Raw genomic sequence first — 26,267 nt, 5'->3', positions numbered from 1 at the left:
CACTTCCAGGCCTCCGTCAGGTCGGGCATGATTACTTCTGAACTCCTGCCAGTTCGGGTGTCATTTCCTCTGGTCGGTCAGAACCGCCACTATTCCTTTTGTCGGAGCCGTCTCTGCGGCTAGTGACGACGGTTGCAGGTGGCGATGGCAGGAAGCCGTTTGAAATGCGGCTGTCAGGCGTCAGATCCCAAATCAGTCAGGTACGTCGCCCTTGGATAAAGACATCCTTGGTGTCGGGTACGTTTGGCTGGCCTGGTGCTTTGGAAGTGAAGTGTTGGAGTGGTGAGCGAGGTGCCTTGAGTTCGGTTTGGAGTGTTCCGAGCTGTCACGGGTCAGCTTTGTGAGGCTTGGAGCCCAGTATAGTTCGTGCTCCTTGCAGGGAGCTCGGGTTCTCAGTAGGGAGCTCGCTCTTAATAGCGAGCTCGGACTCCCAGTAGGGAGTTTGTTCTTAATAGGGAGCTCGGTTTTTAGGGAGCTCGGGTTCTTACTTGGGGAGCTCGGACCCTTAATAGGGAGCTCGCTCTTAACAGGGAGCTCGGATTTAGGGAGCTCGGGCTCCTAGTACCGAGCTCGGACTTGGGGAGCTCAAGTTTTAGGGAGCTCGGACTTTTGACAGGGAGCTCGCTCTTAATCAGGGAGCTCGGGCTCCTAGTAGGGAGCTCGGATTTAGGGAGCTCGGGCTTCTAGTACCGAGCTCGGACTTAGGGAGCTCGGGTTTTAGGGAGCTCGGACCTTTGACAGGGAGCTCGCTCTTAACAAGGAGCTCGGACTAAGTACAGCGGTCTGGAGCTCGGGCTCGGTAGTGAGTTTGGACTTGCTTCCGATGTTCGCTTTGGGGTGCTCTACTGTCCCGAGCTGCTTGCCTTTGCCACGTGTCGGGCGATCGCGAGGTCGGGCCAAATTTCCCTTCATCAATATCCATGTAAGATTTGAAATTTTCTATGTAATATTTGTTTTTTATTTTTTTTGTAATTTTTGAAAATAAAAAATAAATAGTATTAATTATTTATTTTTTATTATGATTTGTCCATAATGACTGAATGTATTGTAGATCTATGACTGACCTATCATATTCATAGATAATTTGGCATTTTGGCATTTATTCTTTAAATATATGTTTTTTGAATTTTTTTTTGTAATTTTCAAAAATATTAATTAATTTTTTATTATGATTTGTCCACAAACACTAAATATATTATTAATATATGGCTGATCTATCATATCTATAAATCATTTGACATTTATCATTCAAATATGATTTTTTTTTGTAATTTTCATAATTAAAAATAAATATTCATTATTTATTTTTTATTATGATTTGTCCATAAACACTGAATATATTCTTAATATATGGTTGATCTATCATATCCATAGATCATTTGACAAATCATTTAAACATTTTTTTGAATTATGTTGTATTGAATTATTAAATATTGATGTGATTATTATTTTAATAAATATTATTTAGATGTTCACATATGTTGACTTGTTGAGTATGATGCAGTTTCTCATAAATTATATTAAATATACTAATTTAATATATATCTTATTAAAGCCTTATATTTAGTGTTATTGATGTATTTTTATGTTATATTGAAGTTTTTATAGTGTTCTTATGTGTATTTATGCGTATTTATGCGTATCTTAATTTTTTTCCGATACGCATACATATCCAAAACATATCTCAATACGTATCTTAAAATTATCTTCCAAATACGCTAGACGTATCCAATAATTTAAACCTTGATTTTAACAAATATGATTAAGATAAATCCAAATCCACTTTGTGTCATGGCCAACTTTTTCCTCTTTTGAGTTAGAAAGGCCTGAAACCAACTTTCATTCACTTATATATAAAATCTTGGTTTACAATAATCTCACCGAAGATAAATCAGAATTAAGGAGAAGAGAAATACAAGAAAAAGTATCACCCACCCAAAAGTTTGTGTCATGGTCAACTTATGTTCATGAGTTATGTCAAATATTGTCAGCCCTAACCACTGTAGTCTAATTTAGATCTTTGCCCAAAACGATTGCCATTACTCTCTTCGTTATTCGGCCATTGCATGGTCATCAGTCATCACCTGTTGTTGACATGTAGTTGTTACTTGTGGCATGCGGTAGTTAGGATATCGGTATATTTTCCAATTTGCCCTTTAACAAGGGCCACATAGCACGTTCTCATTAGGCAGCACTTTGGCTGTATTAGGTTTAAATCAAAACACACACAGTTAGGGCTTGTCAAATTAGGAATTGACCTTTTCAATTCCAATTATAAGGAATTTTGATTCTGATTCTGACTGCAAATCAAACAGATTTTAAGATGAATTGCCACGTCAAAGTGAGACTACATGCATGAATGCATTGAAAAGAATTAAAAAAAAAATGAAAAAAAAAAGTTGTATTCCTGATGGCTGTATTTTAGTAATTAAACGACTACAGAGACAAATATCGGTTAGGATTGAATAGGGTTTGAGTATATTTTTCTCTTATGACTGCATTTGTCTCGAGGGAGAAAGATTGTCAAAACCGAACTTTATTCCTTTCTTTCAAAATTCTATTTAAAAGGGTCATGAATCCTGATCGTGTAAGGTGGATCATAGGAGGTGTAAAATTTTGTTTTTCTGCTACATCTAATGCTTTAAAAATCGACCCAGAACCGAAGCTGCTTTGGCCACTAGTTTTTGGGTTAGTGATTCGACTGTCTGATTTGAATGGAAGCTCATTTTAATTTAAAAAATTTAAAAATTAATAAAATAATTAAAAAATGGTCAAAATTATTGTCTGGGTTGAAGAACCAATGGTTTGATTGCCTGGATCAGCGAGTCACTGACCAAGTTAATGGTTTTTGGCCAAGAAACGGGTTAAGGGTGAAATAAAATCGGTTGCATGAATAGTTTTCATACACAACAGTCCAATTGTCTGGATCAACAACAATTTGAAAATCATGGCTATATCTACTCTTTTATTGGATCAAAATAAATGTGGCATAAATTTATCTATGTTTAGATCAATCTATATCTATAATACCTATAAAAGAGCGAATGCCCCTTCTTTCTGAATTTTCATTGGATATTTTCTACCCCCTTGTCTAAGCATACAACGGGCATAAAGAGGGCATATATGTCATTTACTTTTACTTCAAAAACTGCACACTTATAACCGTTCATGAATTATAAATAGTTTTGTCTTAGAGATACTGTCACGTGCAAATGCACATGCATGTTTACTGGTATTTTAAAAAGGGGAGAATGACTGTTCAGCCCACCCCATAATTCTTAGCCCCATTATACAGGTGGAATGAATCTCGACATGGATAGATGTCAAATCCACAGGCAGGATGTGATTTACAAGGGGGGCTGTAAATTTAGATTTCTGCAGTGTAGTGTAGTGTACTTCACGGTTTAAAAAATGATCTGATACAAAGACCAAGACATAGTTTGCAACAATGAGTTGTTTGTGGTTATTTTTCTTTGAGACATTTCCTTTTTTTTTTTTTTGTCCTCCCATGACAAAGAATCATCCAATGTTTTAAAAACCGACCCGGAGGCTGAACTGTTTTTGCCTCTGGATCACAGGTCACTAGTTCGACCATCTAGGTTGAACGGTTCAGGCCATGACATCATAATTAAAAATATTAAAAAAGAGAAATACATATGTAGACATATAGTATATTTATACATATACAATAGTTGTATATATGTGTCTAAATGCAATATATATGTATAGATAGATAGATACACCAATTGAAATAACAAAAAAAAAAAGTATAGGAAATTATAGTAATCATCCTTAAAAAATGACATTTTCATAATATGAAACCAATTCAGGAATATCATTCTCAAAAAACCATAACAGAATTTCAAATGAGAAAATAAGAGATAACAGAATTTCTGAAAAATAAAAGTTTTCCCTTTTCAAACTTCAAACTTGAATCCAATCTTCCAAAGCCAAAAGGATTGCCGACTTGTAGGCTTGCAGCTATTAAATGATTAAATCAATAAGGGGATAATAGAAAATTTAGAAAAAAAAAATATAGATTAGAATGAAAGGCTACTGTTTGAATGTAAATCGCAGCAGATTAGAATCTAAGAGTTCTGAGTTTTTTTAAAAAAAAAAACAAAAAACAAAAATGAAACTATTAAAACTTTCCCAACGAAAAGGTTAAAACATTGAACGCAAATCATGCAAAGCTCCAGATCCAATTGCAGGTCGTCGGAGATAATCACTGCTAAATCTCTCATTCAACGATGGTGGGGTTCTCTTCTTCTAAAAGAAATTCCTCTTCCGTTTCTTCTCAACAAAAGTGCAAAACCCTCCAAAACTCTAGATCCAATTGCAAGTCACCAGAAATAACTACTGCAGTTGCCAGCGCTAAATCTCTCATTCAAAGATGGTGGGATCTCTATTCTCTTCTTCTGAAAGATAGAAATTCCTCTTTCGCTTCTTCTCAACAAAACCATAAAATGAAAAAAGAAAGTAAAAGGAGAATGAAAATAAAAGAGGGTTCCGGTCGAGTAAAGGGTTAGGACACTGATGAGGGCAGATTTGGCCCTCCAATGACATTGTGACACGTGGAAACCACTTAGGCAACAACTTACCTTAGCCAAGATGATGGCGACCTGCCACAGACGCTGACCTGGCGAACTAGCACAGGCGCCAACCCAGCGGCCTGGCATAGGCGTCGACCTGCCGGCCTGGCACAGGCGCCGACTTGGCGACCTGGCACAAGCGCCAACCTGGCGACCTGGCACAGGCGCCGATGAGGGCGGATTTGGCCCTCCAATGACATTGTGACACGTAGCATCTCGGAACAACTGGGTGACACCCGAAACCACTTAGGCAACAACTTACCTTAGCCAAGATGATGGCGACCTAGCACAGGCGCCGACCCGGCGACCTGGCACAGGCGCCGACCTAGAGGCTTGGCATAGGTGCCGACCTGGCGACCTGGCACAGGCGCCGACCTGGCGGCCTAGCACAAGCGCCGACCTGACGACTTGGCACAAGCGCTGACCTGGCGACCTGGCACAGGCGCCGACCGAGCGACCTGATGGCCTGGCACAAGCGCCGACCTAGCGACTTCGACCAAAATTCAGGTCGGCTAGAAGCACCTCGTCCAGGGCCAACCTACAGCACCTCGTCACTAGCCGAAGTGAACTCGATGCAAGGAGCGACCTCCCTCAAGGGCGTGCTGGCCTGATTGAGGTCCAGGTAGCGACCTGCGAGGTGTGCTCACCGAAAAATTCGTCATGCATATCCCAACACTCCCACGATCCTTGAAAGTTGGCTCACGTACTGAACGTTTCGGAGGATGGTCAACGTGCATGGCAGTTGCCTCCGGGAATCTCGGACCACTTAGACGACCTCTCAGAAATCTCGGATGCAGTGCGTGAAGCCCACGCTAAACAATGCCTATATAAAGGCACCAACCCCAGTGACATAGGGGGGCAAGTAAGCATATTCTAGCTTTCATACTTTATGATTTTTAGCTCACAATCTACTATGAGAGTACTGACTTAAGCATCGGAGCGACCTCGCCAGGTTAGCCACCCCGGGTCCTCTGACATTGATTCCTTGCAGGTCTCTAAAGAATTATGAAGCTCAACAATCAATCCAGATTGGCGGTCTGGTCAGCTCACCACATAATCTGCCTCCAGCTCGACCTGGTCAGTTCAGCACCTGACCTGCCCCTTGGTCAGCTCGGCACCTAATCTTCCCCCTAGTCAGTTCGGCACATTACCTACCCAGCTCGGCCCAGTCAGTTCGGCACCTAACCTGCCCAACTTGGCCCAGTCAGTTCGGCACCTAACCTGCCCAACTTCGCCCAATCAGCTCGGCACCTAATCTGCCCCCAGCTCGGCACCTAATCTGCCCCTAGCTCGGCCTGGTCAGCTCGGTATCCAAGTCCTCATCCAGCAAAAGTTCTCCACTTCGGCCTCTGAGTCATCGGCCACTTGGAAGCAGACCAAATGATGAGGTACTTAGCCAAAAATTGATTCATCAATTGGCGTCGTCTGTGGGAAACGATACAAAAGGCTAAGTTCTCATCTTCTAAAAGGCTAAGTCCTCTTCTTCTAGAAAGCTAAGTTTTCACCTTTTATAAACTAAAGCTCTCACTTTCTAATTTCCATTTTTTTATGAACTCAAAGACTAAGCAGGAAGTTGATGGCCAACAGACTAAGTAGCTCTACCGACTTTATTTTGACTCAGATAAAGCCTCATTAGTCCTCTTCGTGAGGTACCCTCTACAAGATGAGCTCTTCGTGCCTTCCGTGGGAGTTGGCAGCCAACGAACTGCATGGACGCCCTTGCCAGTCGAGCCTTCCAAGGCTTCCGTGCGAGCTGGTGGCCTAAAGCCAGTAGTGTTGCCCCCGTAGGTTGAGCTCCCAGTAGCTTCTTGTAGGAGTGGGTGACCAGCCTCACTAACAAGGCTAATGCAGTGCAGCCATGGCTCTAAGGTGCCGAGCTGGTAAAAGACCTCGGCGCCACATAAGACCCAGTCGCCTCTTTGGCATGGGCAAAATCAAGAGTAAGGAGAGTGGACTGCGAGTCGCTCCCAGAGCCCAAGGGCTAAAGTACCGAGCTGATAAAAGACCTCGGCGCCACATAAGACCCAGTCGCCTCTTCGGCATGGGCAAAATCAAGGGTAAGGAGAGTGGACTGCGAGTCTCTCCCAGATCCCAAGGCTGCAAACACTTGGACTCTTCCGACTTGAGAAGCAAATTGGTTCAATGCTTACGAGCTCATTGAATCAATCATTCCAGGCCAAAAGGAGCAATCTACTCCCTTCACCGAGTTACTTTCAGCTCGGGAGTGGGGGGCAATTGATGAGGGCGGATTTGGCCCTCCAATGACATTGTGACACGTGGCATCTCGGAACAACTGGGTGACACCCGGAACCACTTAGGCAACAACTTACCTTAGCCAAGATGATGGCGACCTAGCACAGGCGCCAACCTGGCGGCCTGTCACAGGCGCCGAACCGGCGACCTGGCATAGGCGCCGACCTGGCGGCCTGGCATAAGTGCCAACCTGGCAGCCTGGCACAGGCGCCGAACCGGCGGCCTAGCATAGGCGCCGAACCGGCGACCTGGCATAGGTGCCGAACTTGCGACTTCGACCACAATTCAGGTCGGCTAGAAGCACCTTGGCCAGGGCCAACCTGTAGCACCTCGTTACTGGCCGAAGTGACCTCAACGCAAGGAGCAAGCTCTCTCGAGGGAGTGCTGGCCTAACTGAGGTTCAGGTGGCGACCTGCGAGGCGTGTTCGCCAACAAATTCGACATGCATATCCCAACACTCCCACGATCCTTGGAAGTTGGCTTACGTACTGAACATTCTGGAGGATGGTCAACGTGCATGGCAGTTGCCTCCGGGAATCTCGGATTAGGTGCGTGAAGCCCACGCTAAATAATGCCTATATAAAAGCACTAACCCCAGTGACATAGGGGGGCAAGTAAGCATATTCTAGCTCTCATACTTTATGATTTTTAGCTCGTAGTCTACTGTGAGAGTACTGACTTAAGCATCGGAGCGACTTCGCTGGGTTAGCCACCCCGGGTCCTCTGACATTGATTCCTTGCAGGTCTCTAAAGAATTATGAAGCTCAACAATCAATCCAGCTCGGCGGTCTGGTCAGCTTGCCACATAATCTGCCTCCAGCTCGGCCTGGTTAGTTCGGCACCTGACCTACCCCCTAGTTAGTTCGGCACCTGACCTACCCCCTAGTCAGCTCAGCACCTGATCTGCCCCCTGCCCCCCCAGTCAGTCCAGCTCGGCATGGACATTTTTTCTTGAAAATCAGTCCCAAAAATCGCTCACACTACCAAACACCATGTTATATTTTGTATGTATTTATGCTGTACATATTCACATTTTTACTGCTTCCAAACTGAACCTTATGAACAAACAAAAACTATTAAGCAGCACTATTTTTGGGGAAAAAAGAGAACGGGAAAGTGATTAATGGTGCATGGCACCGAATACAAAAAATAATAGTAATAATAAATAAGAATTATTGTCATGGTGAGCTGAGCACATTTCCGGGATGTTAACTAAAAAGCAGTAGGTAGGTACTCAAAGATATGAAACGCTGCACGGTTTGGTCCTCGCGAGTTTGTCGTGATTGGAAAATTTATTAATGTATACGAGAGTCGTTTTACAAGATTGGGCGTTTGGTCTAGTGGTATGATTCTTGCTTTGGGTGCAAGAGGTCGCGAGTTCGATTCTCGCAACGCCCCGCTTGTCATGAATGCGTTGATTCATTACCAAAATAAAGTATCATCCAACTGTTCATGGCAAGCATTTTTTTTCCTCGTTCATAGGGAATGATAAATAAATTGAGTAATTTAAATGGAGAAACTATTTTCTTTTATTGAAATAAAAACTGAGGGAGATCATACATCCTAATACTACTCTTGTCTAACCTCACAGCCACATCCCACCATGTATTAGATACATCTCCCATAAATTATAAGGGAGATATTTCTGATATACAGCTGAAACATGCTGTGAGAAGCAGATCAGGACTCGGGGTGTGAGGGTATCTACTCTCCAGACTCCAAATAACTGCCCTGAATTCTTTGGCAAGGGTTATACATCTCCAGTCATTCTTTTCTCTTTGCTAAGCAATCTATGACAATCTTTGAATCTTTTTCAATCCATATGCTTCTACGTTAACTGGATACTGAAATTTTGTGGGCCTTTTTAGTGGCCCAAAAAACTCTACCACATTTATGGTTGTGCTCTCTTAACAGTCCTGCAATTGCATCTTGGATTTTGTTTCCTATCCCACGCAATGCAACCGAATGAGCACATGCCTTTGATAATGCAACCGAATAAGCACATACCTTTGATGCATTAAAGTTACCCTTAAGATATCCCATTGTGGCAAGCTTTTTAAAACCGGACATGACAAGGAACCGTTTTGGGTCCGGTTCTCAAGTCGAACGGTTCTATCTACTCTAACATAAAAAAGTCAAAACTATTATTTGGGTCAATGTGTCGATGGTTTGACCACCCAAATTAATAGTTTGCTGATCAAATTAATGGTTTTAACTAAAAAGCTGTTTTAAGGTGAAATGGAACTAATCAGATGACCGATTCTCAATTTTTCCGATCCAACCATCCAATCCAGTCCGGTTTTGAAAACACTGCATTGTGGGATGGGTTCCATTATTTTACTCAGTTATTACCTCGTTTTACTAAGTTTACATTTTCATTGACTTCTATAAAATCACAAAAAAACAATTCTTGCTCTTTCTACGTTTGTTGTTGGGCCCCATATTTGTTTTGATTTCTTTTCCCACTTTTTTTATCAAAACATAAAATATATTAAGCAGAACTAGGAGAATTATAGAGTCTTTCTGCTACCAGTAGTAGTGATATTAAATTTACAATGATTATATGCCAGATGATGGGCAGCAGAATTAGCATTCCTACTTATATGACTAATACATATATACTCAAAAAGAGAGAGATTAACTTCTTGGTTTTGTCCTTGAGGTGCTTTGTCTCCCGGTCAGCATTCATATCCTGATCTACTATATTCACAATCCCTGCAGAGTGATATTAAATTTTTTTTCTCCACTTTTGTGATTCCACAAGAACTCAACGAGGAGATTTGGTTCTTCCCAGTAATTTGGGAAGTTATTTCTCATTGCAATCCTTAAGGCCTGGGATAATATCTTGTACAATCATTCAATTTTTTTTCTCATCAACATATATATATATAGTAAATATTTTATAATAATTCTTACTTTTTTTGTTTGGAAAATAAAAAAAATTATACATATAATTTTTATTTTTCAAAAAAAAAAACTTGGTTTATAGTTGAGCCCGAGCCGAGCCAAGCTTGAGCTCGAGCTTGAGCTTGATACTATTCCTGCGATCCAAGCTTGAATAGCCAAATATTCGGCTTGGCTCAGCTTGAATTCACCCCTACCTAAGGTTCAAAGTATTGATACACCCAATACATTGGATAGGGTGTATTGAGTGTTTTGGTTGTACTTTTTTTTTTTTTCAAAAATTATTTTTTGGGTCCGATTTAATGTCAATATAACCCTTGAAATGGTCAAAACCCCAAAAAATTCCACATCTAATGTACCAGTGACCTATTGATATGGTACGTTTTGATTGACACGGGTTGATGTATTATGAAATTTTGATCCTTGGCTCGGAGCAACTAAAAACTATAGGGAAAATTCCCGATTAGTACCCTGTACTTTGGATCTATTGTCACTTTGGTCTCCGAACTTTAAAATGCGACAATTCAGTACCCAAACTTTCAAAACATGACAATTCAGTATCTACCGTTAACTAGCTTTTAATCAACCGTTAAATGACATTTAAAAAGACATAAATACCCTTTGAGTGTCATCTAGTTTTCTTTATCAACTATCCAAACATTGACAAACAAATTAATAGTCCCAAGTCCTTACCTCTTCTATTCAAGAAAGTTGGGGTCAACAGAATGCCCATTCAAATGTAACCCCAACTTTCTAGAATGGAAGAAGCAAGGATATGGGACTGTTAAATTTTTATCAATTTTTAGATGGTTGATAAAGAAAATTAAATGACATTCAAAGGGCATTTATGTCTTTCTCAAATGCCACTTAACAGCAAGTTAACTGTTGATTAATAGCAGGTATTGGATTGTAACGTTTTGAAAGTTTGGATGACAGGGTACTAATACGCAATAAAATACATAGAAGGCTGTGATTTCACTATTATAGTGGATTTCCCCTCAGGCAATAAAAAGGGGTCCACAAGCCGCAGCTAGGCACCTGCCCCTGAAATCTCTGATAACAACATCATAAGAAGCTTTATTATTAAAAAATAAATAAAAATAAAAAAACCTCTATCAGAAACCATGGAGTTTCGGTTCTCACTCCTTAAGCGTGCTTGCTGTGTTGATAGCAAACAACTCATCCTCTCCTGTACTTTCTTGTCAATACAAGCTTTCAAAAACATAGTTGTTTCTACTGATCCATATTGTCCAAAGGGTTAGAGTCATATTGCACAGAAGGAAAGGTTTTGAAGATTTGTCTTTTGCACACATTTGAAATCACTTATCCAACCATTCTGAAAACTCAGAAAATTGTTTGTTCCTTATCTTGGCAAAGAATACAAAGAGGGGAATTGATAACATTCCCCTTCCAAAGCAATTGATTCACAGCAAGAGCCTTATTTGAGATTTTCCATAAAAAATACGTTATTTTTTGCTCCACTGGTAGAGACCAGATTGTGTGCCAAAACTTAGAAGAGTTAAGACTTTATCTCTACTTGTAATAGCGAAATAGGCTGACTTATCTGTAAAAATTCCTTTAGAATCTGGAACCTATCTCAGAGTCTTGCCAAGAGAAGTGGGACAGATTGATAGCACAAATTTTTCTTGCTGCTTCATCCGGGAAAAGGGAATTTATTAGATCAGTGTTCCAAGATCCACTAAAAGGCAAGAGAAGGTATTTTACTTTTGAGGGTCCTAAGGGCCCTGGACTTGGACTTGGCCCCATAACCCCGAACCCTTCAATCCTTGGGATCCAAGGGTGAGCCAGATGTCTACATCTTACCTACAACTCATAGCCCAATATGCCCCTTTCAGTAAAACCTCTCTTTGCAAGCAGCCTTTTCCAACCCCAGGACCCGTTTTATTTCACACATGGTTTTTAAAACCGACCCTGTGACCTGGTTATTGGGTCAAACGATTCGACTGTTTGAACCGAATGCTCGGCCCATTTTGATAAAAATTTAAAAAAATCAAAAAAAAATAAAAAATAGTCAAAACCGTTCGAACAGTTAACCGCCCGATTCAACGGTTTACTGATCAAAATCAACAGTTTTAGGGGAAAATCTGGTTTTTGGGGAAAACGGAACCAGTCACCGGTTCCCAGTTTTTCCGGTCTGACCATCTGATCCAGTCTGATTTTGAAAACCATGATTTCACATCACTATGGAGGAAATTTTCATATGGTAGTATTTTTCTTTAATGACCTTGGCCCAAAGATAGTCATTACTAGTGCAAATCCTCCAAGCTAATTTTGCTTGCAGAGTTGCAATCCCACAAGTCTCTGAAGCCTAAACCCCAATTCCCTTTGTTTTTGCAAATTCTATTCCAGCTGACCCATTAAACAGGACATAGTGCAACTTGGAAAGGCAGCTACAACTGCCTTTAACAAAACCTCTAGGAGAAAGTAGGTTTCCGTGCCAAAATGTTTTTTTCTCAATTCCCTCTCTAAGATAGCTGAAAGTTTTCATATTGGACCTTCCGAGAGAAGCAGAAAGGCCCAAATAGATGGAGGCGGCAACTTTTAAATGATGATCCTTAGCAATGATTTTTCTCAGCGTAGGATGAACACTTTTACTGAACAAAAAAATCTCAGATTGAGGGATTCACTTGTTGGGCGGAGACCCTCCTGTATTCTTTTTTCTTTGATTGCCTCCAATCCTGTTCACCCAAAGTACCCAATTACCCAACTGGACTCGATCAAAAAATTATTAAAAAAGAAGTAAATTATTCCACATTATTTTTCAAACTATTTTACATCAAAATAATTATAAACAATATTTTGTAACAACTAACACGTGTACAGTGTGCTTGGAATAACTTTGACTTGATCAACATTTCTAAAAATGGCCATCACATCATCTGATAACCGTGATTCATAGTGCCACACTGCCACTAACGTTCGAATATCATTTTGCACATCTAATAATACAATAGAAAAGCTAAAATAATAGTTCGCAATGAACTTTCAAATATTAGTTCCGATAAAACTTTGTGAAGATTTCTCATATCATTGGGGCCTTTCGCCAGTAATCCTGTAAATATTACAGATATCTTCTCCGCTACCCATTGTGGCTATGTTAATACTTGGGTATCTCCTTTCAGTTTCACTCGAGAAAAAGAACATGACAGTTCAATTTCCTTGATGAATATCAGCACTGTAATGCCTAATTGTACCTAACCACCTCTGCCTTTGTCCCTGGCGTTTTTTCAGGGACTAGCATTCCTATTTATTATATCCAACGCAACGCTTTTACAGTTCTTTAGAAATTCATAGCTCTTTACAGGGTCGGCATTGCTCAATGCAGATTTCAAGTTGAAAAAGAGGTCATAATACATCTTAGTTAATACTTGCATGCCCTTTGTTGCATCCATCAAGGAAAAATCAGCAAATCCACTTCCATCACGGGGCTTCAGCATCTCTTCTGCTTCATTTTCTGCGTGAACAGATTTTGTTCCTGGTGACAATTTTTGCGCCAACCGGGTTTCCACCCGGACACTTACCACTGCTTCCAATTTTGCAGCCATGACAGCAGCTCGAGAAATGCATGAAGGTGGCAGCTGCAAGGGTACCAACACTTTGAATTCAAATGACTGGAAAATGTCACCAAACAACTCTTTCTGAACACCTTTCTTTCTTTCCTTTTTTTTTTCATAGCAGTGGTGGTGTGTGGCATAGAGGAAGTAAATCAGCATCAAGAATTGAAGTACAATCTAACCCTTCAGACTACAGAATCTGAATAGAAAAATGTCCTGCTAGGGCAACATCCAGAAATATGGTATGCCAAAAGTTGAAGATTTCTTGTGTTAAATTAGTAAAATTTATCCAACTTCACCAGGTAAAATAATTCAACTATTCTTCAACGGAACTATTCTTAAGGGCATGAAATAGACGCCTGACATATTGCAATATTCGACAATCTAGTGAATGAAAAAACATGCATTTTGAAATAGGTGACAATTAATTAAGGCAAGAATGGACCCCATCCCTTTCTCTTCCTTTTCCTTTAAATAATGAGAAACCAAACCCTAATTATATTAAGAGGAAAATGTTCAACCTAGCTCAGTCTAGTTTATTAGCTGACAAATGTTAAAATAATCCTATATTGTTACTATTATTTTTAATATCATTTTCATTTTTGTTATTTTTTAGCAGTGTTACTGAAGTAGTTCATTTTTAAATCTGTTTTTATTATTGTTGTTTCTTAAAACAAGGCAGCTATTTTTGTGAATAAAAAAATATATCCAACAAAGAGGCAAGTTAAAATAACAATAACTCACCTGAGCAAGTTGGGCAACATTAAGTCCAAAACTCTTGTCTGATAAGCCAGGTATAACCTTATAAAGGAAAGTGATGTCCCCATGATCAACATTCCCAACACTCTGGTCTGATTTGAAGTCTGAAACGCTGGTTTTCTGTGATGCCAAATAAGAAACATGGTATGCCCCAACAGAGTCTGAGAATTCATCCTTGATATCAGCAATTTTAGGATAGTGGGTAACAAAGAGGATCATGCATTTTTTCTGCTTGAGAAGGTAGTGCAAAGTTGCATAAGCAATGGTGACACCATCATGTGTGCTTGTACCTCGCCCAAGTTCATCAATTATCACCAGCGAATTTGAGGAGCAATTGTGGAGGATGTGTGAAGTTTCATTCAGTTCTTCCAAGAAAGTGCTCCTCCCTTGCTGAATACTATCAGATGCCCCCATTCGGGTGTGGATTCCATCTAGCACATGCAACTTTGCTGATGATGCTGGTACATACGAACCAACCTGGAAGAAACATGGGTTTGTTTGATGGAGCAGTGACATGAGAATGATCGCCTTCTACATATCTTAGCAAGTTGAGAAGCAATATGCACAATATGCACATAAGGTGAAGTTTACTTGAGTGGAGCAAGGGAAACAAAGAGAAAAAGAAAAAGGAAAAAAACAAAAACCTGTTCTCAGGGAGGTATTGAACAATTCTATATAATCATGTCCTATTTGCTAGAATAAAATTTGACCTCTCATGCCAGCAAAAAAGCAAGCCTAGAAATTGTGTCTTCATTCCTCTATACAAAGAAAAAAGTGAAACAACATTTAAAAAAAAAAAAAGATTTAAAAACCGGACTGGACAAGGAACCATTTTAGCCACTGGTTCCCGGGCCAAACAATCCGACTGTCCGGTTCAAATGGACAGCCTGTTCTGATTTAAAATAATTAAAATAAAAAACAGTCAAAACTGTTATCCAGGCCGACGGGTCGATAGTTCGACTGCCCGGGTCAGCGGGTCGCTGACCAAATCAATGGTTTTGGGGTGAAATGGAACCGGTTTCCTGACCGATTCCTGGGTCAACCGGTCTGACTGTCAGGTCCGGTCCGGTTTTCAAAACCATGTTTAAAAAGATGTGTATCTGTGTGTAATAACCACCAAGAATTAAAAAATATATATATAAAACCAAGGGTAATGCTTGAAAAGGTAAAGGTGTTCCAATTCTTCAGAAGAGATGCCTTTTGGAATTTTACACCATGGAAAAATCAGAGCAGTGTGTGCTTGTGTGTGTTTCATCTGGTTTTCCCTTTTTCCCTCCTTTTCAAGGACAATTTATTATCAATTAAAAAGCAGAAAAGTGGGAATATTCATATTTGGAAGATATTTGTTTCAGAGGAAGGGGATTAACTAGGGATCTGTTGGTACTCCAATTTGAACTTTCATCATTAATCCTGATGCTGATGAAAAAAGCTCAGTCTACCTGAGCCATTATAGTAACGAGAGCAACTTGACGAATATAGCAACTCTTGCCACCCATGTTTGGTCCTGTGATGATTTGACAGTATTCTCCATCTGCATGCAAGTTGGTATCATTTGGGACAAAATTGTCCCGTAATGTAGCCTCCAGAACCTGAGGAAAGATAAATAAATTATGTATAAGTTGCATAGGTGGCAGTCTATTAAATAATATTACAAGTTAGACCCAAGAAGTAAAAACTTGTCATTAATTGGGAGTAGGTTTCCTTATTTCCAGTATTGACTTGGTGATTCAGTGTAGTTACCATGCAAAAGTTTTGTAAAACTGATATGATGTGGTGCAGGAACTTGGGCAGGAGTAGTTCAAACCAGTGTTTTAAAAGGCGTGCCTCCAGACGAGGCGCTCCCAAAATGCCATGAGGCGTATGCCAGAGACGCTGACACCTCTGAGGCGTACGCCTCATGTGCTTTTTTCATGAGGCATGCCAGAGGCGTATGCCTCATGCGCCTCATGAACACCTCATATAAAAAGACAAAAAAAAAAGAAAAAAAAAAGAAAGGAAAGGAAAAGAAAAGAAAGGGAAGGGAAGAAAAGATAAGGGGAAAGAAAATGGTCTGCCCCCGGCCCTTTCGGATGGGGGGCTTCGCCCCCTAGACCCCTCCTTTCAACTAGTGCTATACTGCTATGCATCTTTATTCTTCTTAATATAAAAGATTTTTATTAAAAACAAAGAAAAATGAGATCCCCCTCCCTCTTCTTCCTCCTTCCTCCTAACCCCCTCCTCTTAAGGAGGCTTACGCTCCCTTGTGTTCAGGAGGCTTACGCCTCACGCCTTTACGTAGTGGAACGCCTTGCGTCACGCCTATGTGTTTTAAAACATTGGTTCAAACTACAAAGAACTTTCATGTGGCTCTAATTATGGTTTTGCAAGAGGAAAGAAAACAGGGAAGAAAAAAGGAAAACGAAAAGAAAAAAAAAAAAAAAAAAAAAAAGAGAAGTGAAGAATGGAAAGGAAAGAACGGTGGAGGTATGAGGTAGAGTCTCACTATCCCTGTTCCATCCTGAATCCTCTATTAATTTGGAAAAGATGGAACATATAGCCCTATATGGGAGAGTAAATAGGGCTCCTCTTAGGAAAACCCCCAACGGGAATAAGGATGTAGCCATAAACATTTATCAGTCTCTATGTCTCAACCAATGCCAGAAGCAACAAATTTTAACAATAAAGCATCTATCAATTTAAGCTAGACTCAAGTCGGAACAAAGAGATTGAACAAATAGAACCTAAGAAACACAAGCATCTAAAAGTTCACTCAAGTAGATGCCCATGTTTTATAGAATATTTAGATGTGAAAATGCCATCATAGCAATAAAGATCTAATGAAGCCCACATTATTCTGAATGGAAGTCAAACAATGAAGAGTGGCATACCGGATGACGACCAGAATGAATATGTATCTGAACAGGTTCATCACCATCCACAAAAAGTGGACAGACATAATTCTGCAATATATACTTTAAAAGAATTATTTATTGATCAAGTTGCATATTTAAGTGTAAACCTGAGAAGTTACAGATACCATAGAAGTTACCTTATTCCTTGAAAGAACGGCAAGAGAATGCAGACAATCCAAAGCAGCAAGTGCTTGAACAGCAGCTTGAAACTCAGGATAATATTTATCAAATCCCATCAAGAAACTATCCCAGTTAGATCGGCAGACAACAGCAAGCTCCTCCTTCGCTAGAGACAATTGATCTAAAGCAGTCAAGACTTCAGGAGGATGATAACGAATTGTTTTTTTTGTACTATTGACCTTAACCCAATTTAATGGAACCTTCACATCTAATGGCAACTGCAACCAATGCTACACAAAGTTAGTATCTCAATTATATTAAACTAATTGCCATTGACCAGGCAGACCCCAAACTGGGTAGCATGCACCGGTTTAACATGAAAAGTGTGAAAGAACCAGATCAAATTACCAGGTTGTATAGCTAAGAATAATAAGAAAAAAACAGCAAATAATAATTTTTTTTTTCAAGAGAACAGGATATGAAAAAAACCACCCACAGTGATGGACCAAATGGTCAGAAGAAAAGTTTTTTCACAAGCACAGGAAACCCATCTCCAGTAACAACAAATTTGTTATTAGCTATGAAAACTAACTAAAAAACAATCGAATATTAAAAACAAAAAACCTCTCTGACAGTCACAAGTAGGAAACACCTGAAGTAGTCTGGATTCTGGAAGACATTTTGAAGTTGAAAATATGCATTGAGAAACAAGATATACGTGACCATGCATATATATGGATATACCCATAGACAGAAAAGAAAGCATATCTCGCACATGAGAACAAAACAACAATTAGAAGACCCAGAAGGCACCAATATAAAAGGCAAGATATACTTAAATAGCAAACCAATAATGTTTGAAGAATACTAAGGATTAAGTTTCAACTCACGACAATGACAATAAATACTTAAATAGAAAACCGATAGTCACCAGCTAGATAGGCTATCTTCATCAAACTGATAGGCCCCCAGTTAACCTTACGTATGCTAGGAGAAAGAAAAGGCAGCATAAGGGGGAGATGATTAGACATGGGGCATTTATGGAGGAGGTCAGAAGGGAATAGGAAGAGTCTTGGGGCATTTATAGCTATATCAGTTATGAATAAGAAGAGTTTTTGGGCATTTATAACTAGGCCGGCTGGGCATTTATAGAGGGAGTCAGTTATGCTATCAGAAGAGTATAAGAAGGGGCTTTGGGGGATGAGGGGTGGTATGATTTTCTTTGAGTGAAGAATACTGTGAGTGATTGGGAGAGCCGGCGGTCTCTCGAAGAACCGACCAACTGTTAAATGTTTCTTATGAATACCAATTTGTTTTGTTGATGTTCTAGTTGTGTGAACTCTGCTGTGGGTCTGAGAACTGTGTGTGAGTTTCTGGGACATAACAGTGGTATCAGAGCTCGTCTTTCCTCGGCCATGGTGACAGCTAAGGAAGTGGCATTGCAGGTGGAGGGTTTCGAAGAGCGCTTGACTTCTCTGCATTCTGAAGTGGATGGCTTACGCGATGAGATAACAGCTGGACTTTCGAAGATCACATCCCTGGAAGGAGGCGTTCAAGACTTGGTAAGACGTTTTGATCTGTTGCTTCAGCAACAGACCTTGCCAGCTCCTTTGTCTACAACGGACATTGCTCCTCCTGTAGCCACATCAAGTCGTGCGGCTGACAAAGGGAAGAGTGCAGCTTTCCCGACGTCTCCTTCAGTGTCAGTCTCGGAACATACTTCTGATTCACTTCCTCGGAAGTTGGAGTTACCTATTTTTGATGGGGAAAATCCAGATGGCTGGCATTTTTGCGCGGAGCGCTATTTTGAGATTAATGGCTTGCTTCCGGCGGAGTGTCTGCGAGCTGCAGTTGTTCGTTTAGAGGGTGATGCATTGGCGTGGTATTACTGGGAAGATGGTCGGCGACCTTTTCGTGGTTGGACAGAATTCAAAGAGCTCCTCCTTGAACGTTTCCGATCGACTCAGGATGGTAATTTACAGGAGCAGCTCTTCTCGTTACATCAGTCTTCTACTGTTAAGGAATATCGTCGCCAATTCGAGGTGCTCTCCGCTCCCTTACGTGACCTGCCGGAATCAGTCCTTGAAGAAGCATTTGTTAATGGGTTGCACGACCCTTTCCTGAAAGGTGCCATGAAGCGGGGTGACTGGTATAGATCTAAAGACTTGGTACTTAAGGGCTCTGATTGGATTGTCAATGAAATGAAGAAATCTGGTCTTCGAGGCCATGGTGGAGCTGGTTTTCCATCTGGCCTGAAGTGGTCTTTCATGCCACAAGTATCTGATGGCCGTCCTTATCTTGTTGTCAATGCTGACGAGAGTGAGCCAGGAACATGTAAGGACAGAGAAATTATGCGCCATGACCCACATAAACTACTTGAGAGTTGCCTAGTTGCAGGGGTTGGTATGCGGGCCACTGCTGCTTATATGTACATATGGGGAGAGTATGTAAATGAGCGGAAAAACCTTGAGAAGGCAAGGAGGGAAGCTTATCAAGCTGGACTTTTGGGAAAAAAAGCATGTGGATTTGGGTATGATTTTGATGTTCATATCCACTATGGGGCTGGTGCTTACATTTGTGGAGAAGAGATGGCATTGTTGGAAAGCCTTGAAGGAAAACAAGGAAAACCAAGGTTGAAGCCTCCTTTTCCAGCTAATGCAAGGCTATATGGATGTCCAACAACTGTTACAAATGTTGACACTGTGGCTGTTTCCCCCACCATTTTAAGGCGTGATCCTGAATGGTTTGCTAGTTTTGGCAGGAAGAACAATTCTGGGACAAAGCTATTCTGTGTCTCAGGCCACATGAATAAGCCTTGTACAATTGAAGAGGAGATGAGTATTCCATTGAAGGAGCTGATAGAGAGGCACTGTGGAGGAGTTAGAGGGGGATGGGATAATTTGCTTGCTGTGATACCAAGGGGTTCTTCTGTTCCACTTATTCCAAAGCACATATGTGATGACGTGTTGATGGATTATGATGCACTCAAGGCTGTCCAAACGGGTTTAGGGACAGTTGTTGTAATTGTGATGGACAAGTCAACTGATATTGTGGATGCAATTGCTAGGCTCTCTTACTTCTACAAGCATGAAAGTTGTGGGCAGTGCACACTACGTAGGGAGGGGACAGGATGGCTGTGGAGGATCATGGAGAGGCTGAAGGTTGGAAATGTGAAGCAGGAGGAAATAGACATGCTTCAAGAGGTGACAAAGCAGACACACCATCTGTGCATTGGGCGATGCTGCTGCTTGGCTTGTGCAGGGACATATCAGTGCGCGGTGTGCATCCATCCACTATGCTTGGGCTACTGGTTTGGAAGTGCTTATTCATTGGCTGGCCTGCCTGATTTTGAAGATTATTGGGAGCCTTTTGACTTGCTTCGAGACCAATTTCCTCATTTTAACCTTGAGGACAAGGTTAGACTTTGGGAGGCAGGTAATGATAGGCCCCCAGTTAACCTTACGTATGCTAGGAGAAAGAAAAGGCAGCATAAGGGGGAGATGATTAGACATGGGGCATTTATGGAGGAGGTCAGAAGGGAATAGGAAGAGTCTTGGGGCATTTATAGCTATATTAGTTATGAATAAGAAGAGTTTTTGGGCATTTATAACTAGGCCAGCTGGGCATTTATAGAGGGAGTCAGTTATGCTATCAGAAGAGTATAAGAAGGGGCTTTGGGGGATGAGGGGTGGTATGCTTTTCTTTGAGTGAAGAATACTGTGAGTGATTGGGAGAGTCGGCGGTCTCTCAAAGAACCGACCAACTGTTAAATGTTTCTTATGAATACCAGTTTCTTTTGTTGATGTTCTAGTTGTGTTAACTCTGCTGTGGGTCTGAGAACTGTGTGTGAGTTTCTGGGACATGAGAACAAAACAACAATTAGAAGACCCAGAAAGGCACCAATATAAAAGGCAAGATATACTTAAATAGCAAACCAATAATGTTTGAAGAATACTAAGGATTAAGTTTCAACTCACGACAATGACAAGAAATACTTAAATAGAAAACCGATAATCACCAGCTAGATAGGCTACCTTCATCAAACTTTCTCTAAATCAATTTCTATAGATTACCTCTATTAAGTGTGTAGATCCAGACACACTCATGAATTCCAAATTGCACATTCCAAGCTGTTTGCGGTATATACCAATTAACAAATCCAACTTCTCCTTTGCCAGTTGAACTGCTATGCGTGCTCTAGAAACCTGCATGCAAACAACCCAGTTAGGTAAAAAGGGAGTGAATAAAAAAAAATCAAAGAAAACACCAATAATGGTGGATGATATATGACTGTCAAAATAAGGCCATGTTTGGGAGTGGTTAAAAATAAGTGCTTATTTGGGCCATTAAGCACTAATTGGTATTTGGGAAATAAGCCTGAAATAAGTGCTTATTGTATAAGCCCAAATTTCCAGCTTTTTTTAAGTGCTTATTGTATAAGCACTTATTCAACTTTTTTCTTCCAAAATTATCCCTAGTTGAATTTTATAAAAGTATGAAAGCACTTTTATAAAAGTACTTTTATGAAAGCACTTTTACAAAAACACTTTTATAAAAGCACTTTTACGAAAGTACTTTTATGAAAGCACTTTTACATAAGTACTTTTATGAAAGCACTTTATATAAAAGCACTTTTACAAAAGTGCTTTTGTAGAAGTACTTTCATAAAAGTGTTTTTATAAAAGTAATTTAATAAAAGTACTTTCAAAGTGTATATTTTGAAAATTTGAAGGAAAATGAAGGACAAAATCATCACAAATGCTTATTTAAGTGCTTATTAGAGAAAAAGACTACCAAACGCCCAATATAAAATAAGTGCTATTTTAAAAAATAAGCACTTGAAAAAGTTGGGTGCCAAATACAAGTAAGTGCTTATATGAATAAGCACTTCTTTTTAAGCACTTATTTTTAACTTAAGCACTCCCAAACATGGCGTAAGTTTTGCAGTGACACACTTTCAAAAAGAACATGCAGATACCTCTGGAAACTGACCATCAGAAATAACAAACAAGTTTTGCAGATCGCCTTGATCAGCTGCATCCTTGTTCAAGGAAGAGAGGAGTTTAGCAGCATGACCAATAATAGTGGATGATGAGGCTGTCAAAATCAATCTACTCAATAGAGGTGAGTGCACAATCTTCTCCTTCACCATTCCAGAACTGTCTCCATCTTCATTGTGAAGTTGCTGAAGTTGTTTTCCAGCAAGTAAAATAGCATCAATGACTGAAATGAACTGCCATTCAGCCAGTGGAACTGTTAGCATCAATAGACAAGAAAAAGAAATAATAGCATCTAATGATAGTTTAGACTATTTAGTTCAGTAAAGCAGATGATGGAAATTCATGAGAACTTCAAAATTGTTAAAACCTTTCTTTATGAATTTTAAGAAGCACCAATCATATAATCAACCATATGCAACCATTCAAACTAAGAGAAAACAATATAGGCAAAGCATCTGTGGGCTGTGTCTATCAAAAAGTAGCATAAAGAAAGCCATTTTTTTCCTTCTAAAACCCTTCCAAAAAAATAATAAATAGTATACCTGACTATAATTTTCACATATCAAATATGCACATGATTGACATGTTACAATTGTGTATCAAATTTGAAATTTTTGTCATATTTCCAATGTAATTAAACCATCATATTTTACTAAAATTATAAGATTGGAAATTTAATTGGAAAAACAATATCAAGCTTTGGTCAACAGATAGTCAAGTTTTATTATATCATTGGCATAATGAAGAGTTCAGAAGTCAGAACATTCCATAGTCTTTAATAGAAAACATTGGATGTTTATCAAAATTTTCTGATTTCCTCAGCCTAACTAGTTTTTCCAGTAGAAAAAAACCTGGGTATGCACATCTGTAGGTGCTTATTAAAGCATTTGAATGATCTCAGAATAGTCATGAAACACATCATTTGTTTGACTTCAAGAATTGACAGAATCAGAACCAAGGGGTGTTATTTAAATTAGATAATAATAGAAATATGACCAAGAAAAGGCTGTTTAGCACCTCAGATGCAGTGGCAGTGCGATGGTAAATTCTTGTTATTCCACGCTGAATATCAGGTGACCTTCCTAAAGTTGTCAAAACTGTGGAAAGCAAATAGTTGATTTCAGATTGTGCTGTTAGACAGGACTCATTGGAATCACCAGAGAAGCCCATTGATTTTGCAATTTCAGTGACTGCATCAAGACGAGCACAAATTGAGCTCCTATCACGTAAAGGATGAGTCACCTGCACATAGATTTCACAAGTGAAATAAAAAATAGTGAAACAAATGAAAACATATAAGAATCAGCACATAGGCCCACCTCATACCCAGTGTCTAAGAAGCCTTGAACCAAAAATAGTAACAGTGTGATTCATCAACTGCAGTAAAGACCCATTCTCAGATCCATCTGAGTTATTCCTTAAAATCTGAAAGACCAACGGAACCAATTGTTAGGACAATAATATATGGACAAATAGGAACAAGTATTACTGCTAAATGAGAAAACATTTCAACATTAAATCAACTCCTAGGAGATATGGGGCTAAGAGGGAAGACATACTTGTCCACATAAATTAACACAAAAATCAAAATAATAAGATGAAATTTATGACCTAAATATAAACCTGTTTGTACAAAAGGCCACAAAACTCAAGCATTATTCAACTCATTATGGATAATTCAAATGTCAAACATCAAAAAGGCTCCCAAGGAACTATCCTAAACAAAATCTTAGAAGAGTTTAGAATTACCTCTAATTGTTGAAGGGCATTAGCTGAGAGGGTCATCTCCATTTCAGTGGAGAAAGGCCGAAATGAAGCACCCATGCACAGAATTCTTTCTAAACCAAATTGCTTTAGATGACGAATTGCCAAGGCCAATGCTTGGACAGACAATTCTGGCATGCTTATAATTCCCTGTGAGGAAATGAAATTGAGTTTCAAACATGATGCAACAATTTTGAATCAGATGGTAGAGACTGATAAATGAGAATTCCAACAGAAACAGACCTCAATTCCTAGAAGATGTTTGCACTCTGAGTTTTGTTCTTGATGGTCAACCAAAGTGTCCTCACTCACGTTCTCATATAAAGACATCACTTCAGCAAGTGCACCCCCATCATTAAAGCACTCCCTTGAGGCACGCTCAACACGAACATTGGATGTAGGGCCAGCATATGCCAGCAATAACTAAAAAACAATTCCCCAATTTCTCAGACTAACAATATAAAAAACATGCCTGTAGTATCCTCTAAACATTCAAAATTCAACAAAGAGATACATAAGTTGATTTCTCCATAGTATTTATCCTCCATGAAAGCTTTATAATCATGATTTGGATATGCACAAGACTAAAGAAATGCTTCTTTTTTTGTATTTTCCTCCTCATGAACATTGAGACCCCTGGTTGGTTCTGTGAGCCTTTATTTTCTATCGAAATATATGATTTTTTAATTACCTTCCATTTATTTGGTTTGTGACTACATTTTACCCTTTTTATCATAGGTTTGACAGCCAAGAATCCTAGATGATAAAAGCAATACTTATTTTGCAGCAGACAGCCGTGCCAATGCACCATAACTGACTGCTATAGTGTTATGTACTTTCCAAGTAAAACTTTTTGTTCCTTCTTAACTAAAGGAATCATGCAGTTAGGTTGACTTGATCTAGATTACTAGATACGTAAACTTTAGAGGTAATATGTACCTTCTCTGTTTGTTTAGATAGAGGTTCCCCAAGAAGTATCTCGGCAGGAGATAAGCTCAAAATTACAGACTCAAGACCTGTTCTCGTTACATTATCATTGAATTCCCCATGCACAACATCTCCCGTTGAAGTCTCCACCGCAATAAGCCCAATTCTCACATCAAACCCACCCTCTACACCACACTCCCTATTCTCAATCAAAACTCCTTTTTCAACAACACAGGCCAGATAATTGCTAGAAGGGCCACAGCCCTCTTCTCCTCCACCGAGATCCTCAGCTGCTTCAATTGTTGCCTTTGTGTACAAGGCTGAAAGCCCTCTACAGAATGGCCCCAACCGGTTGGACCCATGAGCTTTAATGGCTGCAGTCTCGGTTTGTTTAACTACACCAACCTTATACCCGGCACTAACAAGTCTCCTGACGTGAACATTCAACCGGAAAGTCGGAATGCTTGCTGTCAAGAAATTGTGATCGACGTGGGCATAAATGCCCAAAACCCTAGCTGCAATATCAGCGTCTTCGCCAAAAAACCTGTATTTGTATCCGACTTCGACCATTAAAAGAACGTCAGGATATTTGGCTTTCAGATCAACGACTTGTTGCTCTAGAGGAGTGTACTTAGGGTTCGGTGCAGGAGATTTTGCGGCGGGAGGAGGAGAGTTAGAGGGTTCGAGGAGCTTCTGCAGGAACTTTTGGTGGAGAGAAGGATTGGGCAGAGGAGGAATGGGGTTCTTTGTGTGGGGAGAAAGTTTTGGTTTTTTGGGGTATTGGGTGGGAGATTTTGCTGGGGTTTTGGATGAAGCGAGTTCAAAGGTTCGGGCACGTTTGGAGGGGGAAAAGGAGACTGTAGCAGAGATTTTTGGTGGAGGAGCTGGTGGATTGGACTGAGGAATTGATGGAGAAGATGAAGAGGGAGATGGGTCTTTCGATTTGGGAGAGAAGAAGCGGGAAATAACCTGCTGCTTCAGATTTCCCATACCTTCTTTGTTCGTTTCCCTTGTTGGGCGGTTTCACGGGAGTCAAATAGTTATGAAGCTTTATATAGGTTGTTGGTTTCGCGCTCTTTCTTTCTTCTCTCTCAGTCGCCCAGTCCCACGCTTGCTCGTGCGGGGCAAGGTTAAAAGTATCAAAACGTAAGGTGTATAAGAAAACAATTTTAAGAGATGAATGGCTTGGATACGTATAGAGATGAAAAATTAAAATAAGTAGAAACATGTTAGGAAATTCAAATATATCTTAAAAAATATATTATTAACAATAATTATAAGTTTCAAATGATTGTAAATATGTTATTTAAATATAAAAATCCATATTTATAATCATTTAATTGCAAATAATTACAATTAATAACTTTTGAAAATGATGGAATAAATAAAATGTGAGAAAACAGAAAAAACTAAAATATGAATGCATATGCATCAATTTTCAAATAACCAATATAAATGTTATGTGTGTACATCAATTTATAT

General features: G+C 39.8%; 1 protein-coding gene, 1 non-coding gene and 1 pseudogene across 2 annotated transcripts; 2 read left to right on the top strand and 1 right to left on the bottom strand.

The window, feature by feature from the left end:
- The first annotated feature begins 8,171 nt into the window (after nucleotides 1-8,171).
- Nucleotides 8,172-8,243, top strand: TRNAP-UGG (transfer RNA proline (anticodon UGG)). Its single transcript has one exon. It is a non-coding gene; the product is annotated as a tRNA-Pro (tRNA).
- Nucleotides 8,244-12,595: 4,352 nt separating this feature from the next.
- On the bottom strand, nucleotides 12,596-25,893 carry MSH3 (homolog of DNA mismatch repair protein MSH3). The gene is made up of 12 exons (XM_010257149.2): nucleotides 24,798-25,893; nucleotides 24,102-24,281; nucleotides 23,844-24,008; nucleotides 23,421-23,519; nucleotides 23,112-23,336; nucleotides 22,073-22,327; nucleotides 21,168-21,299; nucleotides 17,112-17,372; nucleotides 16,951-17,022; nucleotides 15,523-15,672; nucleotides 14,069-14,560; nucleotides 12,596-13,348 (listed from the first exon to the last, which is right to left on the bottom strand). The coding sequence occupies exons 1-12, from the start codon at nucleotides 25,773-25,775 to the stop codon at nucleotides 12,998-13,000; spliced, it is 3,360 nt and encodes a 1,119-aa protein (XP_010255451.1). The 5' UTR covers nucleotides 25,776-25,893; the 3' UTR covers nucleotides 12,596-12,997.
- LOC104596255 (NADH dehydrogenase [ubiquinone] flavoprotein 1, mitochondrial pseudogene) lies at nucleotides 18,381-20,776 on the top strand (annotated as a pseudogene).
- Nucleotides 25,894-26,267: the final 374 nt, after the last annotated feature.

This window comes from Nelumbo nucifera, chromosome 1 (assembly GCF_055504915.1).
Source record: "Nelumbo nucifera cultivar China Antique chromosome 1, China Antique-T2T, whole genome shotgun sequence".
Taxonomy (NCBI): Eukaryota; Viridiplantae; Streptophyta; class Magnoliopsida; order Proteales; family Nelumbonaceae; genus Nelumbo; species Nelumbo nucifera.
This window is presented reverse-complemented; position numbering and strand designations above follow the sequence as displayed.